This window comes from Anopheles moucheti, chromosome X (genome assembly GCF_943734755.1).
Source record: "Anopheles moucheti chromosome X, idAnoMoucSN_F20_07, whole genome shotgun sequence".
NCBI classification, from domain to species: domain Eukaryota; kingdom Metazoa; phylum Arthropoda; class Insecta; order Diptera; family Culicidae; genus Anopheles; species Anopheles moucheti.
In genome coordinates this window covers 3120386-3141626 of record NC_069142.1, presented here as the reverse complement: position 1 = coordinate 3141626, position 21241 = coordinate 3120386, and the positions used below count along the sequence as shown (strand labels likewise).

General features: G+C 41.8%; 1 protein-coding gene across 2 annotated transcripts in view; it reads right to left on the bottom strand.

The window, feature by feature from the left end:
* Positions 1 to 612: 612 nt before the first annotated feature.
* LOC128307463 (TOX high mobility group box family member 3-like) overlaps positions 613 to 21241 on the bottom strand; it is a 40355-nt gene continuing 19726 nt past the window's right edge. For both annotated transcript variants that reach the window (XM_053045323.1, XM_053045322.1), the window contains 9 exons: positions 19565 to 19809; positions 17761 to 18031; positions 17206 to 17378; positions 16898 to 17033; positions 12635 to 12715; positions 12128 to 12550; positions 6582 to 6827; positions 2356 to 2873; positions 613 to 2284 (listed from right to left, as the gene is read on the bottom strand). In XM_053045323.1, the coding sequence (XP_052901283.1) occupies positions 2194 to 2284; positions 2356 to 2873; positions 6582 to 6827; positions 12128 to 12550; positions 12635 to 12715; positions 16898 to 17033; positions 17206 to 17378; positions 17761 to 18031; positions 19565 to 19809 (2184 nt within the window). In that variant the 3' untranslated portion in view covers positions 613 to 2193. The remainder of the gene's footprint in view (positions 2285 to 2355; positions 2874 to 6581; positions 6828 to 12127; positions 12551 to 12634; positions 12716 to 16897; positions 17034 to 17205; positions 17379 to 17760; positions 18032 to 19564; positions 19810 to 21241) is intronic.

The window sequence follows — 21241 nt, the reverse complement described above, 5'->3', positions numbered from 1 at the left end:
GGCCCATTAGGTGTGTCAATTTTGAAAATACCTTTTAATTATTATCACAAAAATATAACCGCTTTTGACCCAATCAGATAAAAAACAAAAACCGTACAGGCATTGTAAAATTTAGTAATAAAAGTCGAAAAGACGTTCCAGGTTTAAAGGGGATTTTTGTAGAAATTAACGATTTCGAAAGGCATGATCTTCTTCCAAGTACTGGGCGTCTCCATGGGGAAGAATATCTTATTATGGATATTACATTATTTTTTGCAAATAATGTTTAACAACACTTAATTTTGGTGCAACGTCATTATTAGCCATCTTAAAACATTTCTCAATATTTATAATATTTTTTTATACCACATTTATTTTTTTTAATATACCAAAGAACGTAAAATTTATCATACAAAAGACAATAAAATCCAATACTGCTAACTGTGCAAAACCAAATGCTTTAATTTCTTTCCAAAGCACACACAAGCGCTGTGTAGCAATAAGTATTAAACAAGTAATTAATTTTCTTGTTTTGTTCTTCTTTTAGCTTGCACGAATATCATATAATAATTTTTGTTAATAAACAAAAAAGGTAATAATAGACAACAAATGAACAAAATTATGAATGTGTAGGTTTTTGTTTATTGTTGGTGCAACTATGTGCTCACATTCGCTGTGTGTGTCTGCCAATGAGCTTATATTCTGTTGCTGTTCTGATGAATGGAAATTACAAAATCGCGTTTATCGTTCACATTATAAGACAATTTACAAGTGAGTTACTTCGTGAACGAACGACGCCATTCCGCTGATGCACTTTCTTACAGCGTCGTTGGGTTTATTTTCAATTTGGCTCTTTTCAATGTTCACCCCCGCCGTGTCATTTCGTCAGCCATATTACATGCGACATCTTACGGATGGGCTAAACACAGATTACTCCTGCTACAAATAAGGCTAGCGCTTGGCAAAATCCAACTCGACAAGTGGACGTTGTTCAACAAAACATTAAAACAAAACATGTCAATACGTCTGCCACTTGGCGGCTATGCCACAGATACAAATTAAATAATCAAACATTCACCACGATTTGTGATGCACCATAATCGTAATGGACAGTATCGTCTCCATAGCTATTGTTTGTTTATTAATTTCTGTTCCATTTACAACGTTTACGACGTCGGAGCTTTTTCTTGAATCGATTCAAACAGAACTAGCACGGACCCTTTATATATAATTGGTTTTTTTTTATTTAATTTGATAGTTCTGTCTGTCTTTTAATTTTATTCTTCTGGTACAATTTGTTTTCCCTATATGGCACCACTCCTTCAAATATGAAGTGGGATCGGTCTGTTCACATGGTAGCACAAGATCAAATTAATCACCTTATTGAGACAGGGTGATGTATGTGGCGGTGTCGTCCGTTCATTTACAAAATAGACCACTGCCCAACATTCGGCAGGGCCGTCGTAATTACATATAAATGACCTATGCAGGTATTAGATAAAAAACGCAACTCGTAATGCATAGCTTTCAAAACGAGATAAAACAACAACAAACAGTACATCGGCCGAAAACCCCCGGGAACGGAAGCTCTTTCACTGTTCGGAGAAGATAGTGTCTCCAAACTAATGGGAAATATACCATAGATTAAAAATCACCAATATCAATTCACAAAAAACAAAAAGAACTTCCTCTTCATCAAAATCCGCAAGTTGTTTTGTATATTCGGGAACTTCTTAATCATTGTATTGTAGCAACCCGGATGTATAGACCTTGTTATGTTAGTTGAGAACTGATGGCCGAGAGAACAGTAAAGAAGACTGTTGCATGTAGACCACCACACTAGTGAGACGTATTTATTTCAAGACACTACAATTATGTCTTCAATTCTTCCGACGTCTTTCCGAGCTACTCATTATTATCATGGTGCACGCATTTACAACCGTAGCGTGTATTTGCTTGCTATGAATTCATTATTCGTATTAACAATTATGTTTCTTCGTCTTCGCCACTATTATTATCTAGTTAATACACCATTTGCCGGGCCCCGGTAGGATTATCCTCCGTGAGGAACTGACCATCAGCTCAAGAGGTTCCAAATTAACGGAGATTAAACCCAACCTGACCCGAGAAACGGTGTAAAAGTTTAATGGTATGTGCTAGCTTGCACAGGGGAGAGGAGGGATGTCCTCTATAGGTCTTTAGGTCTGCAGGCGTCTATTTGACGGTGGGTAATGACTGCTGCTGCTGCTGTTGCGAAGGGCCACTTCCTTGCAGGCAATCCTTTTGAAAGATTGCAAACACAGCACTGCAATGTAAGAATAAACGATCTAGTGGTTAGAAGTCATCTTTATATGTTTAGCACTACAGTTTACTAACCGACAGTGAGCCACGACACACTCCTGGCTGCAATACTCATCCTCCCAGTCCGGGTTTTCGATCGCCAGATTGTTGCAACCCTGTCTAATGCACCGCTGTTCGGTAATCTCCGGTTTCAATGGCTCGAGTTTGGACGAACAAGAGCGCTGCGCCACCACTGGTAATGTCGACTGTAGCTGTTCATGATGCTGCTGCTGCTGCTGCTGCTGCTGGTGCTGCTGTGTCCCCATGAGATCGTCCACAACTGAAGTCTGTGAGGACATTGTACCACCCTGCATCTGCATGTGCTGCATTTGTTGCTGGTGCATCAACGGATCCTGCTGCTGTTGCTGATGATGCATCTGCTGGTCGTGATGCGGCTGGTGCATCTGTTGTTGTTGCTGATGGTGCAGCTGTTGCTCTTGATGCAACGGCTGATCCTGCTTGATGTGCTGCTTAAACTGTTGCTCCTGTAGCTGCTGCTGTTGCTGCTGGAACTGTTGTTGCTGTTGCATCTGCTGTAATTGCTGGTGGGGTATCTGAAACGAAACCGGGACAAAACGAAGCCATCAAGCAAGGAGGCATTTATCACGTAAATCGCCATGTTGACGCCAAGATTGCGCTGCAAATGGAGCAACATGTGAACGTGGGTGCGGGTGTATGACGGTATACAAGTGTTTTGGGTAATGGGTGAGCGATTAGAAGGAATTGTAACGCACGTTATGTTACGTAACGTACGTACGTAACGTAATGGCAGACTGCTGGAGAAATAATGCTTTACACCGTGTATACTAGGAAGTTTTTTTCTCACTAAAAACACAAAAAAACATAACGCACCGCCCTGTGGAAAGAAATTCATTATACTTGAAATTCTACAGCCATGAAACTACACCGCATTGAAAAACACAACGCAAAATCCACGTTGTAACCGTATGGTTGAAAGAGAGGGAGAAAACAAAATGAAGAAAATAACCAAACAGGAACAGCCGTACACTGTCCCAGTAAACGCCATTAAACAAACGCATGTATGTATTGTACACTATGTATTTCTTCAACATTAATCATGAAACAGATATAAAATTTTGCACTGAATCCGCACTAGAAAACAAATAGGATCGTACCGTTTACTAAGTAAAAAATGTAAATAGATTCATTTCGCTCTAGGGATGAATCCGTTGTCTGGGTGAGGGAGGAGGAAAGGATTCTCCCCTCCCGATCACTCCGCGCTCTCCCCCACACACTCTTCCCCGGGTCTCTAGCTATTCATTATTGTGTTCTGTGTCCCGACTTTCTTTTTTTATAGTTCAGGTGCCTAATTCATTTCTACATTTCTTTTCCCTTATGAAAATTTTTAGTTGACATTTCAAATTAACACACATTTCCTGGGGAATCACACTTCTTTCGTTTGTTTTTTTCCCTCTTCTTGTTGTGTTTTTATTCACGCTTGTTTGCTGTTGTTCTTTTGCTAGCAGAGGACCGAGAAGTAAGGAAATCAATAAAATGAATTTAGAAGAGAGGGGGGGAGTCGTCTTGAGTTTTCTGCGTTTTTTATTCCTCTGTTTGATTGTTTCGAGGAAAAATTGTTTTACACAGTATTGTGAAGTTAATCATTCTTTTTTTTTTGTCTTACTTATCTGGAGTATACCATTTAAAATGTGTATATTTTAGTATTAATGTGAGTGTGTTTGTTGGTATGTATTCGTGTGTTTGTTTGGTTCAATGAAAAAAAAAACTGTTCGGTGTGCTATGTAGTTATAATTATTAAAACAAAACCCACCAGGAGAACAAATTACGTCCGAGAAGTTAGAGAATGATGTACGTTTCATAAATCGCATTATCGTATGTGGATAATTTTGTGTAGTTTGGGGTTTGTTTGTTTTTTTGTTACACCGAAAATATAGATGTTTCATGTATCGTATGAGTGTGTGCGTGCGTATGTATGTGTGTGTGTGTATGTGTGTATTTATTATTATATACATGGACAATTCTGGTTTCAACTTAACCAAAGGAACATCATGGTGGAGGAGGGTGGACGGTAGAAAATGGGATTAAAGTTTCCATCGCTTCATACCACACTTCCTTGTCCGTGTCAACCTTTGCGGCCCTCCCCCACAAGCAAGTTCCTATTACCGTCATTTTCAATCGAGCCTAGTGTCTATTCGTACTGTTTACAATGCCTTTTACAAAGTCTTAACTATTTCTTCGATTGGTTACAATTTAGTCATTTTATATATATATAATAATTTTTGTATGTGTGTGAATGTTTGCTCAGTATGATTACACCAAAATATGCTCTCTTGTCTTTCTGGTTTAGTCTTCGCTCTACGCTTAACTATGTTACCACCTCATTTCCTCTATCAACACACTCTCTCTCTGTTTCTAAAGCATGAAATGCAAACACACACACACATACACATGCAATGCACACACGCGCATTGCCAAAAGTGCGCTGCCCTTATAGCGACTCTGTGCAACACAGTGTCGTTACTTTTGAAGCGAAACAGCGTAACATAGAGTTCGGACCACACTGCGTTATCTTCATCCAACTGATTTGCTCGAGCTGGTTTTTTTGTCTAACTTCTTACCTAACACTACACGCTCTCTTCTTAGGACACTGGTTGAAGCTGGTCGTAAGTCACTAAGTTTTTAATGCAGACCGCTTCTACGCGTCCGCTATCTATTGACATGCTAAAGTCAATAGCAAACATTACTAGGATTGGCTTCGTACCGAAGCTTTTGCCGAATGTTTACATCCCCGATCGAGGTCTGACTTCGTCGGTTTGTCAATCGAGAGATGCATCCTTTTTATTCTATACCTAATGTGGCTCTGTCTATGTATATTTACACCTTGTTTTATTTCAAATTAACAAGCAGCGCAAAAGTCTGCCCACTATCTAATTCTTCTTCATTATTATCATTATATATATATGTATATATATATAAAATAATATACATATATACATTATTTTATATGTATATATATATACGTATGTTTGTGATCGGTGTCAAATTAAAGTACACTTAATGTTATGTATAACCTTTTTTACCTATCCATTTCTTCCCTCCTTCCAGAAACTCGATCAAATATATCTAACTTAAAAAAGGATTATCATTTATAGAAAAAAACATTAAACTAAACAAACTACAAAATAACATATGTGTACGACAATAGTTTCAATGTACATTCATTATACATTTTGTGAATTTGTATGTGCTTTGCTGTATAGTTAATTTTAGTTTGGCTGTAATGCGATATTATCATTTATGTTATATTAGCGTGTATAAATGTATAACTCTTCCTAATCGTCGTTTGTTAAACTTCCTTTCGTTTGTTTGTTTCCTTCCTCCCTGCCTCCCTGTCTAATATTTTTCTTCCCTAGCAGATTCCTCATTTGGATGCGATTTTAACGGGAATATGTCGCAACTCTATGGGACGCTGTTCGGCTCCGAATATCAACGTGGGCAGCATCTGTGCCATATGTGCCCTAAAATATGTTGAAGCTTAATGGAAAGTGCTGCAATGGTAAGCAAAAGAATACTGGTTGCGTTATTTATCACCACACAGAGAACGAACGGCTATTGACAGGATTTTTTTATTGCTAGCCGAGGCAGTGGTAAGCAAAGAAGGTATTGATGGGTTTGAGAAATAATACGAAGCTTGTAAATAATTCGAAAGCTAAATCCATAAAGCAGAATAATTAAATTGAAAATAAAACTAGACGATCAAACAAAGCGGAAACAGAGAAGAAAAAATACAAACAGATAGTAAAATTTAAATCTGCAATAAAATCTTAGTAGCTTTGTTTATTTTGGGATCATTGTTTTACGTTAATAGGCAAAAAGAGAAAACTTTCGTGACATTCCAAACGCGGATTAATGGGTGAGGTTACATGGATGGTAGTGAAGAGATAGGACAAGTGTTTGTGTATGTCGATAGATGATTTGAATGTCACAACAAATGCATTATTGCATCATTAATAACAATCAAATAGACAAACGCAAATCTTCTGATTTAAAAGCCAAACACGACTCCTTTGTTCGAAAGGGATATCTCCGTGTAATTTATACATCATTTTTAAAACGTTGATATAATAATATATACTAAAAATTAGAAAAAAGAAACATTAAAACAACCAAAACACCAAAATGGAGCAGATGAAAAGCAATAAATACCAAACCAAGGCCAGTATTTTGCTGGGAGGAATGATGATGAAACACTAGACGCTACAGCCAGACCAGAAACTAACCTGCTGGTTCATGTAGTGTTGTTGACCGGCCATCGGCAAGTTCATCATCGATGGGTGCTGCTGTTGGGCCATGCTCATGTGCGGCTGTTGCTGCTGTTGATGCGATAGCATCTGCTGTTGCTGTTGCTGCTGTTGCGAATTCATCTGTATCATGGGTCCGTGAATGTGTGATGCGGTGTTTTGGTGTTGCTGCTGCTGCTGTCCAGGATGTAGATTCTGATGCGTATGCGACATTTGCATCATAGCCTGGTCGGGTAATGTAACGAAAAAAGAAGATTACTACCTTGATAAAATTCAATACTTCATAGCGAAGACATGAGATCGTCAGAGTGACGCAGGGTTTATAGTTGTTTGCGTTGGTTCAGTTGATTGACGATTCGATTTGTGGCGACCAAAGCGCCCTGGGAAGATATGTAAAATGTTAGCTAGGGCACAAAATGCGCCACCTAGGGACAATCATGCATATTAAACAAGAAGTTAGCGAGGTAGCCTATGCAGGATCGAACGAGTAAAATTAGATTCTTTGAGATGACGCCTGCTGTGAGATTCATACCAAATCACACACACAAATCGACAGATGGAGACGCGTCCATAAAATGGAATAAAAACGGTAGCATGTCCCTCCCAAAAGCCATCCATGGTACAGTTGGATGAGAGGTTCTCGGCCTTCTGGAAAGTGATCAAGGGGTAGGCCTAAGTCTGTACCACCCTTGGTCTGTTCCTCTGACCGGGCCACTTTGGCTGCTCCCAAAAACTCTTGCAGAGCAGCTCGCTAGTGCGCATTCTCTTGGTTCCAATATACGTCTTTGAGGCGACTGTTTCTGCCATATTGCTGGACAGGCAGTCTTCCGAACGGACCGCTATAAACCGGATAAAATCCGCATACAGGCAGTACCCGAGATACGCTATTATACGACCCGAGATTACCAGCTATGCGTGTTAGACCAGACCGATTCTGCCACACGATTTTTTCGTCTATCTGCCTAACAGGGGTCTGGCAGGGCGATTGGCAGATAGATGGTATCCGCTACTGTAAAAACGCAACGGAAAGAATCATCAATAAATTTCGTGTTATTTCTTTAAAATTCAAATATTCGAACGAGTAAATTATTTTCTAATAACGTATCACCGATTTTATATGAAAACAACTTTATAAGTAAACAAATCGCATCACTGACAAATAAACGACTGCCCTAAGCAAATCGAAATCATGCATGCTCGATTACGTATTTACGAATGATGTTTTATCAAAGTTTAAAGAGTAAATTACACCAAACTTTGACTAAGTTTGAGTAACAATGTAGAATGGACATAAAACAACAAACGCAACGACGACAAAGCCATTTCAACGGATATCAAGCCATCTGACGCGGTTTGTCCAGACACGATTGGATAGGCTGTGAGCCAACAATTATAGCAACGCCTGCTGTCAAACTGTCGTGTGAACTTGCTGTGAGCGTCACTGATGATTCAGCGACCGCACCGCCACAGAAAAGAGACCGGTTTGAGATGGTTGCTTGTTGAAATTGCTCTCTCATGCACGCATATGTGCCTAGAAAGGCGAAGGCCAAACAGATGGGAGAAAGGAAAGCCTAATAACCAATACTCCAGCCAGGGTATGCACCAATTGTCAAACTTCGTAAACTCTATAGAAATATAACCTTATTAATTTTTCAACACAAAGTCCCATAACATTACATTTCCGCTTTATGCCATAGACACGTAAACGAATGCATATTAACATGTAATCCGACAATGTTAACACACATTGGCTGCCAATTGCTACTGTTTCGGGATAGCATTTTGCCGAATGCGCACTCACCCGTAACGGCAAACCAGTGAAAGAATATTGCACTAGCCGGCCCGATTATTCACAACATTCGCACGAAACGTTACCGGCTTCACGGACGCTAAACGATACGCGTATAGAAGGAAGAAAAAAAACTCTCGAAACGCGGACACGAGAAGAACGACGATACAGGAAAACGCGCAACGCGTTCTTAGCGAGACGGCCACGACATTTCTGACAGAGTACGGTTTACGGCTCGTATTTGACAGAGCGCACCAACACCACTCGCTGTGTTTGGTATGTGTAGGAAAGGAATACTATTATCGTACGCACACTTCCAAATGCCGCCCATTTCACAATACTGTTACACGAGCAAACAGTGTGTACACGAACGCACACACTACGATACGTCGTTATATATTTCATTTGTAGCATATTTGCTCTCCCTCTCTTTTTCTATCTCTCTATCTCTGTTTCTCTTTTCTCATACTCCCTCTCTTTCTTAACCACGCGCCCATCGAAGGTCTTTTCTATATGGGATGGTAATTTTATATCATGTGCTCGAAAATTAAATGGAAACTCCATTTAAAGACAAACATACACACAAACAAGCGTTATATAGGCACGCGACGCAAGACCACTGGGAGGGGAGAATGTAGTTGTATTGGGAAGGTGAAGGCATCCACAAACAACATTTTCAATTTTACTTCCATTTTCAACCTTCAAGCATGCCTTTTCCTTCTACCATACACCCATCGTCCTCCAGCTCTTCATTCGCTCTCTCTATCTTTTCGTTCTCTCTTTCACACTTATGAGCTGCCTCTCTTTCCTGCATACAGTGTATGGCATTGCATTCAGGCTTATATCTATCAACCGCTACCCCCCTTGCTCTGTTTGCGATATAATGCCATTCCGGGATCTCTTCCATGCCATCAAAGAATGTATTTTGATTTATTTAATCTGCTGTTTTATTACTATTTGAATTCATTCGGTAATTCTAAAATATTACGTTTTTGATGGCATGTGGCAACTGCGTGCTGACTGGCTGGCAAGTGGTGAGTGTCAAGGCGTGGAGAGGTACACTGTTATACCTCGAAAGACAACCATAGTGTTCACTTCAGAGATGTTTTGTTTGTTTTTTACGGAAATGCGCTGTTCCACAATCGCACTGGATGTACAGAGGTTTTTTTTCCTACCAAACAAAAGTATCTCTTAACACCAAACACGGAAATAGGAAAAAAGAAGTACGGCAATGGACAGTTTCTTATCTGCTGTTTGAATTTTAGACAACTTTCCCCACCATTAAGCCGTAACGGCAGCAGTAAAGTGAGATAACACAAAAGGAAATGTGTTCCCGTTAAATACGAGAGTTGAACCGTGAACACAAGACTTGGGCAATCTTTGTTGACAAAATAGTATAACAAGCAGATGCAATGAACTGCTGCATAATGAATAATCCCAAATGAAAGATTTAGCATGTCTAAGGCATTTTTAGTGATGGAATGGAGTGAATGAATATGGAAATGTATTCATCCGGTTCATCAATTGTTGACAGCCAGCGATTGACGTTAAAAAAAACGAACAAAATCAATCAGCTGCGTGAAAGATAACAAATTCTGCTATCCTGTGGCAAAGACGAGGAATTTTGCTGTCGATTTTCGATCCAAAATTTAATTTCCTCTCTTATGGTGTGCTATACATAAAATTTAAGACAATTATTTTGAGAACAATCAGCAAAAAACTACACCTCGATCACTAATGCAAAGTTCCTGGACCGTTAAGTGATCAGGAAAGGAAATATCGTAATCCCATTTCGGGTGGATATTATTTATTCCTTTCATTGAGAAAAAACAACCATATACTGCATGTTTGCATAAGGAATCCTCCAAACCAAATGGTAGAAAAATATAAATAGATATCATCATCGTCGTCATTACGTTCATATCTGTTATTCAAATATTGACATACAGTGATGCGCAATAGTATAATAGCGAGAGCAATACGGGGCTTGGTGTGTGGGTTACTGAAATTACACACAAACACAAAAAGGAACACGCGCGAAAGATATCCTACACTATTAAATGTACAGGGACGAAGGATCGGGACAACGAAGCTGGAAGAAGGTTTGCCGTATTACAGGTGCACATGGTACAGCATCCTGTCCTCCACCCGCTAAACTTCTCCTCTCAAAAGCAGCCATGCATATATGAATGCATAAAATAATGTTTCATCTTCTATTCTCTTTAATGACGAGGTTCATTAAATTATTTACGATAAAAATGAGCGATTTCGCAAATGGATTCACTTTCATATCAACTATTCTAGCACATTGCAAGGGCGTGGAAGAGCAAGACAGAAGATAGAGACAAAATAACAAAGAGCTACAGCATGGGCTAGAGGGAAGAGAACAAACTACAGTTCTATTTCGATCGTGTATTCATACGTCATCCTCGCGTGACATTTGTGATGTTCGGGGCATTGGGTTTCTTAGCACAATTTAAAAAAAAGGAAGGAAAGCTAAACGAATAACACTTGATCGTATTAGCCGCAAAACCGAATGCCCAAAAAGTTTCAATATTTTCCCAAATTAATCACAAATTGGAGGTTATAGTTTTTTGATCAGTAAAGGGATCAAACATTCGATGACTAGACGGCGAATGAACTTTAAGGTTAAGGTCGTATTATATCGCATCACTAAATTAGATTTGGATACAGAACGATAAAACTCAAAACAATTTTACGGCCGGAATATGAAATATGCAAGTTTGGCTATCAGCAATGTCGCCATCATTAATTCATTTACATCTTTCTATAATCCATTTCTTTTCGATTTGAATTTTAATGCAGCCATTAAACTTTATCGTTCAGCAACAAAACATCACGGTCGCGGATACATACTGACGGAAAACTATTTCGTTTTCCCCTACTTTGATGGTCACTCTGCCATAACGAACGGTCCCTTACTGCTTCTGCCAGCGATCATTAATCATCTGCCAGCGGTGCCGTGACTTGGGGATACCTTCGGTCATTGTGTAACAACAAAAGTATGCGCAAATCTAACCAAACAGATACGCAATACATTGCCAAGAGAAGCAGCCTTAAATCTTCATTCGCTTCAATTGACGTTTTTTTGTGGGTATACCCACTTGCTTCAATCGGAGATAAGTTAGAAAACAAGTCCAATGATGAAATTTGGAACAGTTTTGATCAAGAACATACGAAAACTGAGAGTCACAGTCTACTTTTGATCTTGCTCGTACGTAGTACATGGTTCATTCAATAGATGGCGCTAGTCTCCATTTAGAATTCTAGTATCCATTCGGAACTAATAGAAACTATTCGAAACCCCCCGAAACAACTCGATAAAGTTCGTCGAGAGTTTTAAAATCAGTTCTACAGCTTTATGGCACTGTTTGCAAGTGTTTAAAAATAGCCGATATGAAAAAAACTCAGTTCCACTGCACACACGATCCTCGTAAGATAGAGGAAAACGAACTCATAGCTAAAAATACAGAATAAACCCGGAAGGATGAACGTTCGACTCCACTAAACGGAAAATCAATATACTCTACATACTTAATACATCGAAAGCAAGAAGCGCACTAAATCGAGGATAATAAACTAGAGCAAATGTTCTGGGAACCAGCGCATTCGTTGATGTTGAAAACACATGTTAACGCATGTTCCGGCGAAATCGTAAGCGGATAGAGTTCTTTTGCCCCCGAAGGAAGTTTTACAGCAGAAGAAATGAGCGTACCTGCTGGGATGGCTTATACGACGATGCGTACGACGGTGCATAGTTTGAGTGTTGTTGTTGTTGCTGCTGCTGCTGTTGCTGCTGTTGTTGCTGCTGTTGTTGCTGCTGCTGTTGCGCCTGTTGCAGTCCCTGCATGTGCTGAAGGTGACCGGGGGCTTGCGCAACGGCGGGTCCATTTTGAGGCGAGTGCTTCGAGTGGTTCACCAGATGATTGTTCTGCTGTTGCTGCTGCTGATGCGGATGCTGCTGATGGGGATGCTGCTGCGTGTGCTGTTGCGGCTGTAGTTGATGCTGTTGCTGGGGTGGCGGCTGCGGCTGCTGATGGTGATGCTGCTGCGGTTGCTGATTCTGTTGCAACGTTGCTTGTGGCGGTGGGGAATAGATTGATTGTTGTGGTGATTGTTGCTGTTCCCCTTCAGTACCCTGTACGGTTACAGACCAAATCGGTAAGTGAGTAAAGATGAAGACAAATGAAAGATGACGGCGGAGGGGAATGAGATACTTTACCTTTGACACTAAACTCGCTCGATACGCGGCGAGTGCTTTCAAGTAGTCCTTCTTAGCAGCTTCCGTTTTCTTCTTATACACCTGTAGACGAATGACAGAACATAGGAACGTGTCAGCGAATAAAACCTCATTACAGCACGCAATCGATCGTAAAACAACATACAATATATTTTTGTTGAAAATACACTAGGGGACTCTATTCGATTGTAAGATTGTGGAATTATGCGACTCCAAAAATACGCGGGAAAAATACGCCCAAAAGGACATGCAGAATAAAGCCATAAAAGGAAATTCAAAAAACCCAAAAAAGACACACACACACGCAGATGGCTAAATATGACCCAAAACGAAGAGAGCGAGGAATGGAAGTGAGTGGCAACGAAATGAAACTGAAACTCGCGCACACAAAATGATGAGGAAGTAAAAGAGTGATTCTCATCTTGAAAATTAAATTGAAAAACTTTGCAAATGTTTTCACTCCTCTACAGACATCCCGAACGAACCAACTCCATATACCCTGCTCAATGATACCATTCCCTCTCGCTTCCTCTCTCTTTCTATCACTCTCCCTCCTTCTCTCTCTCTCTCTGTTTATCTCTCTGTATCTCTACGTCTCTTTTTCTTGTTGTCTTAGTTTTGAGCTGCATACATAATGCTGCTATAAAGCTCCAGTATGCTCCACAAACTAAGTTGAATGAGCGAGATGCAGCTGAAAGGATGAAATGAAATACCTTTCAAAAGTTGGAGGAAAAGCAGCGCGCTGCATGGGAATGTACACTGTGACACTGTGTGTACACAGTACGCGAGGTAAAAGAGGGCCAATAGTCCGTGTTTCTCGGTGCAAACAGAGCGAAGTAGAATGATGCTACTACTACGATTTGTGTGTCTGTATGTATGTCTCGCTGTCCTCTGTGCTCTTGGCTGAGCTCCCTCCGACCCTTCCCATCTAGCATTCCAGGCAAGGATAAGAACAGATATCTGCTACTACTAACCACCCACAGGCCCATCACCCGGTAACATCCATCCCACCGTTGGATGGTAACTGGCAGTAAGGGTGGTACGAAAGGGAGGGAAAAGCAGAGAGAGACAGAGACATGTGTAATGGGTAGCCCGTGCCGCGCGCATGTCCCCATTCTACTACCGGAGTTGGAGAAACAGAAGAAGCAAACGCACCACACACCACCCCTACTCGCCACGGTTATACTCGAAAGCCGAGGTGTTCGTTTCGTTTTCGCTTGCGAACATGATGTAAGACTTTTTCCGACTAGCACACGAGGAGCCGGTTGTTTAAACGAAAATTTCACAATATAAAGCTCATCATAAAGAACCAACATACACACACACAGAGACACACAACTACGCAAGGACATTGGGGGCAGTTGGGTTTTGGGGGGGCCTTCAAGGATGAAGGACCTGAGGAGGAGGGAGAAATTCGTTATGTTATATAGAGCGATACGACATACGAGAAGAGCAAATAAAATTGCATACACCCTGCTATTACTGTGCAAGAAATCGGGGTGCCCAGAAAATGGCAAGAGGCAAGGAGTGCATTTTCGGGATATTTGTTATCTTTTTGTTGCTGTGCTGTACGTGTGCGTTTTAAACGTTACTTTTCTATTTGGCTTGTTGTTTTTTTTTTACCAACACCAAACCCATTCGTTTTCCTTGCAATGGGATTCCATTATTCATCTCGATTCAATAAAAGAACAAGCTCAGAACAAGGCCAATTTAACTGAAGCCAAACGGATATTTGTTAGTTTCGGTCCGTTATAGTTGAAGTTCGATCAATGCAGCATCAGTTATATATCTTTCAGAGCTGATGAGAGGTTTTTTAGTTGTGTTATATTTGTTATTGCTATTGCTATTGTTGATGTTATTGTTTAATTCCGAAACAAACAATCGTGGGGCAAAGTATATCCCAGCACTGGGTAATCGGATTCCAATTGTAGCACTGGCAATTCAAGACATTCTGGCTTCTTGTGGGCGAAAGCGAGACAGAAACACCACTTTCGGGGGCAAAGGATATTTTACGGAGAGAGGTGATTAGAAGAAGGGGATGCTGCTTGGCATGCTTCCTTCCAGCGCGTATCGCCTAATGAGAAGCTCTTGTGAAGCAGATTATTGCAAATTCAATTGAATTTCATTTCTTTGGAAAAAGGATTCGCTCACTGTGAGTGTGAGAGGCGATGTATCTTCAATCTTTTCCCCCCAGCCTTCCAATTTGGGAAGATATTCTTGAACGACGGGCTATGCCGGTATAGATCAATATTTGCTTGAAAACATCTACTCCCTAATAGAAGTGGTTGGAAATGAGAGAGACAGAGAGAGAAAGAGAGAGAGAGAGAGAGAGAGAGAGAGAGAGAGAGAGAGAGAGAGAGAGAGAGAGGGAACAGATTGACTGCTATAAAACGAGATAGAGCGTGTTAGTGTTCGGGTCCGCTATTGCAAACTATTATTGCCAAACAATGAGCAAGTTCGATGCGCCTCCATTTGGGGACCTTATGTTTGGTACATGGTTGCGTAAACAGTTTTGCAGTAATATACCTTCGGGGGAGCTGGAACTTCGCTTGTGCGTGCTTCATATGCAGGCCCCCCACTACACGGCCACTACGAATGGAGGAAAACATAAACCGTGAAAGTATGCTCCCGGAACAAAAAAAAACACAAAATGAATTCATTATTCGACTACTACTTGGCTGAAGGAGCCAAGAGTGATTCAGCTCAAACGGGAATACAGCAGAATAGAATGAAACTGATGATAATTTAACTTCTCTTTCTCACTCTGATTTCACCCGTAACAAACAAATCTGTAACAATTCAAATCGAATTTTAATGAGAGAACCATGTGAATAAACAAAAGTAAATGGAAAGAATAATGAAATTCTTTGCTATAACCCTATAAGTATTCATCTCTGTCTAGCGCAACAAAGAGTCACGTAGTAGACATTTATCCAATATCTCAATCACGTGAAATTATACATGAAGTTCCTGAATTACACTATTATAGCAGCATACACAGCGAATATGCATCAATGCTACATGAATGTTTTTGACAATGCATTGACTAATTGAATTTATAGCAACAAACACAGTCCAACGAAGCGAAACATAAGGTCCTCTAAGTAACCCCAAGAAGTAGCATGCATCGAAGGAGGATTGTTTATGGGACCATGTTTTCTAAACGCTTGTTTGACGCTGGCGGAAAGTTACAGAAGACAAATTTCGCATGTAAGGAAATGCAAACAAGAAGTCAGTCGCAAAACAATAGAACCTAACAACAAGATAGAAAATAAGCATTCTGCGTGTGTAAACAAAATTCTCTTAGAATGCGCTATAAAGAAGATTAGCTCTTATCTCAGCTATTATTATGGCAAAGGTTAAGGAGACTGAGTGAAATGAACGGAAACGAATAATACAGTGAATTTACAGTGTTTATGATGCACCCAATAAATGCAGTTCTCCAGATACGCATTTTTTGGAATTTCACAGTTGAGTTGGTTTCACAGTAGTATGGGATTTGACAGCTCAGTAGTTTATAGCAGCGCTTTTCTTATTTGCACAAATAAACAAATGTTCACAGTCCGCCAAAAAGTAACAATACAAAAAATACAACGGACTTCAAAGAAAAAGATGCTATTTATACAACCGAGCAGGATATAGTAACCGCTCAAACTGGAAACTTTTCGTAAAACACACGCAGCCATAAACCCTGATCACAAACGGCACATGGAGATTACAGGAGTGGATAATTTGGTGTTGTTAGTTGTTTTCTATCTTCGTTGCTTTCCTTTTCCTTCTTTTCTTCATAGATAATTTTGATGGTTTTCGAAAAAACGGAAAATGAGCACTAAGACGCGCGAACAGTGTCGGAGTAAAAAGAAAGTATACGTAAATTCGAACGCTTGATTGAGAGACCGGTACGGTACACACGGAAGCTGCAGTGCTGGTAGCAACCGGGCTGGGGCGAGACGATAGACAGGCAAACAACAAACAAAACAACAATAGGACACATAAACGTAATAGGCTGCGATGTATACGAGGGGGTTGATTAGAAATTTAAAAGCATATTTTTGTTGAGAGGTTCGCGTCTCGGTGGTATCTGGAAGAAAGGTGGTTTCGGTGAGGAATGAGTTGCGGCACACTTTCACCGCATGCGAGGTTAACTGTTGCCACACCGCTAACACTACACATATTGCTAGTTCCGATTGAATTTGGAGCTGCAGTTTGCCGGCTGCAAGCACGCGGTGCTTATATATTACTTACATTTTTATGCTCCGTCGCTAGCACGTCCCACATGGAGGCAACGATTTTGGAAACTTCCCCGAACGAGGCGTTCGGATTTTGGCCTTTTATAGCTGCCTGCGTGTCGCGGAAAAACAGTGCATAGGCAGAGACGGGTCTGAAAAACAACCGGAACAGATGTACAGGTTAGAGACTATGCAAAGTGGGCCAAAAGATGCAAAAAAACACACACACAAAACAGCTGCCCCAAAGCTAGAAAATGGGACAGAAATGGGACGGGCGAACAAAAAAAAACAGAAACAAATTGCACTACACCAAATAAAACTTACTTCTGCGGCTCGTTCGGATCCCTTTTTTTCTTCTTCTTCGTGACCTTGGGCTTCTTGGCGGCGGCTGCGGCGGCTGCGGCGGCTGCTGCCGCTGATGCCTTCATCCCGGCCGCACCGGCAAGCGCATCCTCACCGTACGACGGTTCAGACGAGGGACGCTTCAGGGAGTTTGCCTGGACCGAGGGAAAGGGACACAGATGAGAACATGAGCGAAAAAACACACACACATAAAAAAGCCGACCCGTCCGGGAAAGGTCGGGAAATTCGCAAACACCGTAGCGTGAAACCGATAAAGGTAGAGCAGAGGATGTAAAAAAAAGAACACAGTGCGCGCAAGAAAGAAAGAACAGAAAAAAAGAGCGATCAAAAATCGGTGCCCAAAAAGGGGGTAAAAGGGGGTGTGAATCCTTTTTTCCACCCTTCTTCTCCACCCCCGCGGGCGACCCAGACGCGCGCATCACACACACACCCTCGGGTGGGCAATTATTTATCAAGCGGTCCCTAGGACCCCCCCCCCAATACTCCCCACTAACCCCTCCTTCCACCCGCGCTTACCGGAATCGTGTCGTCGCTGTCGTCGCTGGTGGTGCCGTTTTCCGTACCCTGCCCAACACCGTTCTGGGGTGGCGAGCGCCCAATGAAGCTGAGCGCATTTCCGCCAACGAGCTGCTGCTGCTGGGGTGATAGCTGTTGCTGCTGCTGCGCGGGTGGTACCATCGAGGGGGACTGCTGGGGCGGCTGCATCACGTGCAGCGTGGGATTGTTGTTCGGACTAGCGTTCAGCTGATGGTAGGTTGGCTGGTTCGGTGACTGTAGCGTGTACGGGCTGTGTTTTGTTGGAGAAAGTGAAACGAAACGAGTGTGAAAAGGTGAAGAAATGAAACAACAACAATGAGCAACAACAACAACAAAAAACCGCCCGCAGGGCGCATCGGCGATCAGCTGGGCGTTCGCGCGTACTACTATAAACTCCATACGCTAACGTAACAGGTATAGGAGCTTCTTCTCCACGCGACACACGACGCGGCGGTGGTAGAAAAACCGCTGTTCTGCCTCGTGCTTTTTTTTCGGTCCGGTTTCATTTGTTCGGGTCGGTTATTTTATTTTTTTTGAGGGTTCAAACCGGCACGTTTTGTGTGTTTTGTTTTGCTTTGGAACAACACACCGCAGGCACCACCATGGGGGATGATGATGCCTACATGTAGGCGCGTTCTTTGACGCCTCGATAGCTGTAAAATGTATGTACACCGGGAGTCAAGGTCAAGTCCGAAGCGGTTTTTTTGCATCAAAATCAAGTGAAAGTGTTTTTTGTTTGCATTGCTTTATGAAGGGAACAAAACACGCCTGAATCCGTATATGATTGGTGGCAATATTTGGTGTAGAGAAATTCTGAATTGTGACGATGTCGCTGTGATAGTAATGGAACTACGTGATGTGGAAGCTGCCATCAACCATATTGGGCTCTAGCAAAACGGTTGAGGGATACACTGTAGCTCATCTAAATCAGAGTCGGCAATTGTATTAAATGCTGTATGACAGATAGACGACAAAATTGGAGATTTTTTGAGTTTAAAATTTCAGAATTCTCCAACTCTTTTCGAGGTGTACACTATACTGTATTCGGTAGAAGGGAAATTTCGTGCGTGAAATTTGCGTTATCGAATATTTTTCGAAAAGTTTAACAAACGAATGTACAAGAAGTTGTTATAATCTATTTATCCTCCTAGTTATCAGATCTCTCAGCGTTTTCAGAGATCACAGATCTCATGGAGTTTTCAGAGATTTCAAAATCCTTATAGATCTCAGAATCCTCAGAATTCCCAGAGATCTCAAAATCCTAATAGATCTCAGAGTCCTCAGAGTTTTCAGAGATTTCAGAATTCTCAGAGATCTCAGAATTCTTAAAAAGCTAAGAGTCCTCAGAAATCTCATAGTCCTTAGAGATCAGAATCTTTAGAGATCTCAGAATCCTTAGAGATCTCTAAATCCTCAATCATCCAGATTCCTCTGAGATCGCATACTCCTCTCAGAACGCAGAATACACAGAGATCTCCGAGTCCTCAGTGACCTCAGATTGCTAAGTGCCTGAGCCAAGATGTTAGATTCATGTCACAAGAAGTCATTCTTCTTTGTGGCACAAAAATCTTTGAAGTCTTGAGGAACCTTTTGTGGCAAACCTTGGCTTCCTACCCGTAGCTGGATAGCCCGTCCTGTACAAAGCAGAACTTGCCTTATAGGTCGTTAGGCCAAACCTTACCATACGCTGTCTAAGTTGTGTAATATTGACAGTTGGAGCGCACCGAGAATATAACTATATAATGCGCCTCATGCTATTGATGATGCACCTCCTTTGGCTTACCTGTGATGGTTCATATCCTGGTGCCATTGGCCGTAGCCGGACTGCTGCTGATCCTGCATCATTCCCACCATATGGCCGGACTGTTGTTGCGAACTGCTGTGCATTTGATACTGTTGCTGTTGTTGGTGCTGTTGCGGATGATGCTGCTGTTGTTGCTGGGGTTGCTGCTGTTGCGATTGCTGCAGGTGACTGTTCATCGACTGTATATCGAACTCATCATCGCCGAACGAAGGTGTGTGAAACGTCTGAAAGGAAGCATTAAGCGAAAAGACAAAAGGTTAATGAGGTGTGCATTAGATGTTTATGCAAATCGGCATTAGTTTGCTGTGTGTTGCATGAGCGGAACCGGAGGTAAACCAGCCAGCAGTAAACATGTCATCCCCGGGACGGACATTCCATTACGCCCTTTTTGTTTTGCCGAAGGTGACAACGTACATAAACAACAGATTTGGCGTACGGCAAAAAAAAGACTTTTCCATCAGTGCATTCCTGTCTCCTGGTGTTGCATTGCCTACCACCGCTCGCTCACCGTGAGTGCCACCTGTTGACGCAGGAAATGTGTATCGCCGCCTGGCACTATTCCAGCTGCGGTGTAACTGGCGTGGCGATAAATTACTTATTTATTTGTGTGTCTGCGTCCAACCGGCGTGGAGTTGACGCTTGGCGGTGAACGCACATCATAACTCATCCTTACCAACTAGATTGCTCGAGGCTTATGCAAATGTCATACGCTAAGCACGCACTTTTATTGCACCGCTCAATTGAAGGTTTCCAGCAAATTCTTGGAACACCGTAGTCTGCAAAATTGCAAATCTTAATACCTCTCACAGCGGCAATCGAATTTTAATCTTGTGCTAATTTTAATTGAATATAGCTATCAAACGGGTCAGCTACTTCAATGCCCTTTTACAGTCTTCCGCACAACTTGCAGCGGCAAGTACCACAGGAACCGACAGTGTTTAGGTGGTTCGCGAAAGGATACCGTGGGAATGGAAGGCACCAAAATCCCGCTTCACCGCTGAGAAACTTCCAACTGGCACGGCATGCACTTTTTCCTTGAGACGATGTCCTCCATTAAGCGTTGTGAAAAAAAAATAAAATGCGACCAGTAGTTTTTAATGATACACTTTGCGTCCACAATTCCACCCTTCACCCATTTGCACAGTGTGCGCTCCGTTTCTCGCCCGCGTCAATCGTTGTTTCGATTTTACGAGCGAAACTATACGAGCGACAAAACTTTTTACGACTTCAATCGACTTAGCTCTGTCCGGATTTCCTTTTGCCACCTTCGCCATCGCCCGGAATGACTGACCTTCGTACGAATACGCGGGCGCGCGCGCGCCTCCGACATGTCTTGAGTGTACCGTGAAGGAATTATGCTCGGGATAAGGATGGAAGAAAGGAAGAGAAGGTCACCCATTGTTCCAGCGATGGGCTAACTCCTTCGCTTCACACATATACACCCACAACGCACAAGAAAGCGAGACCGATGATAGTGCGCTGTAAAAGAAGCGTTTTAACTACGCAAATAAATACACGAGAACCTTCCTGTCTGTCATTCCCAACCAGCGTGGAGTCACCACGGATATAGAATGCGAAGGATATCACCAGTTGTACGCTCCGGTTTCCAGCGTTATGTTATTTCAGGAGCGTACTTTAGCTGGTTTTTACGACCCA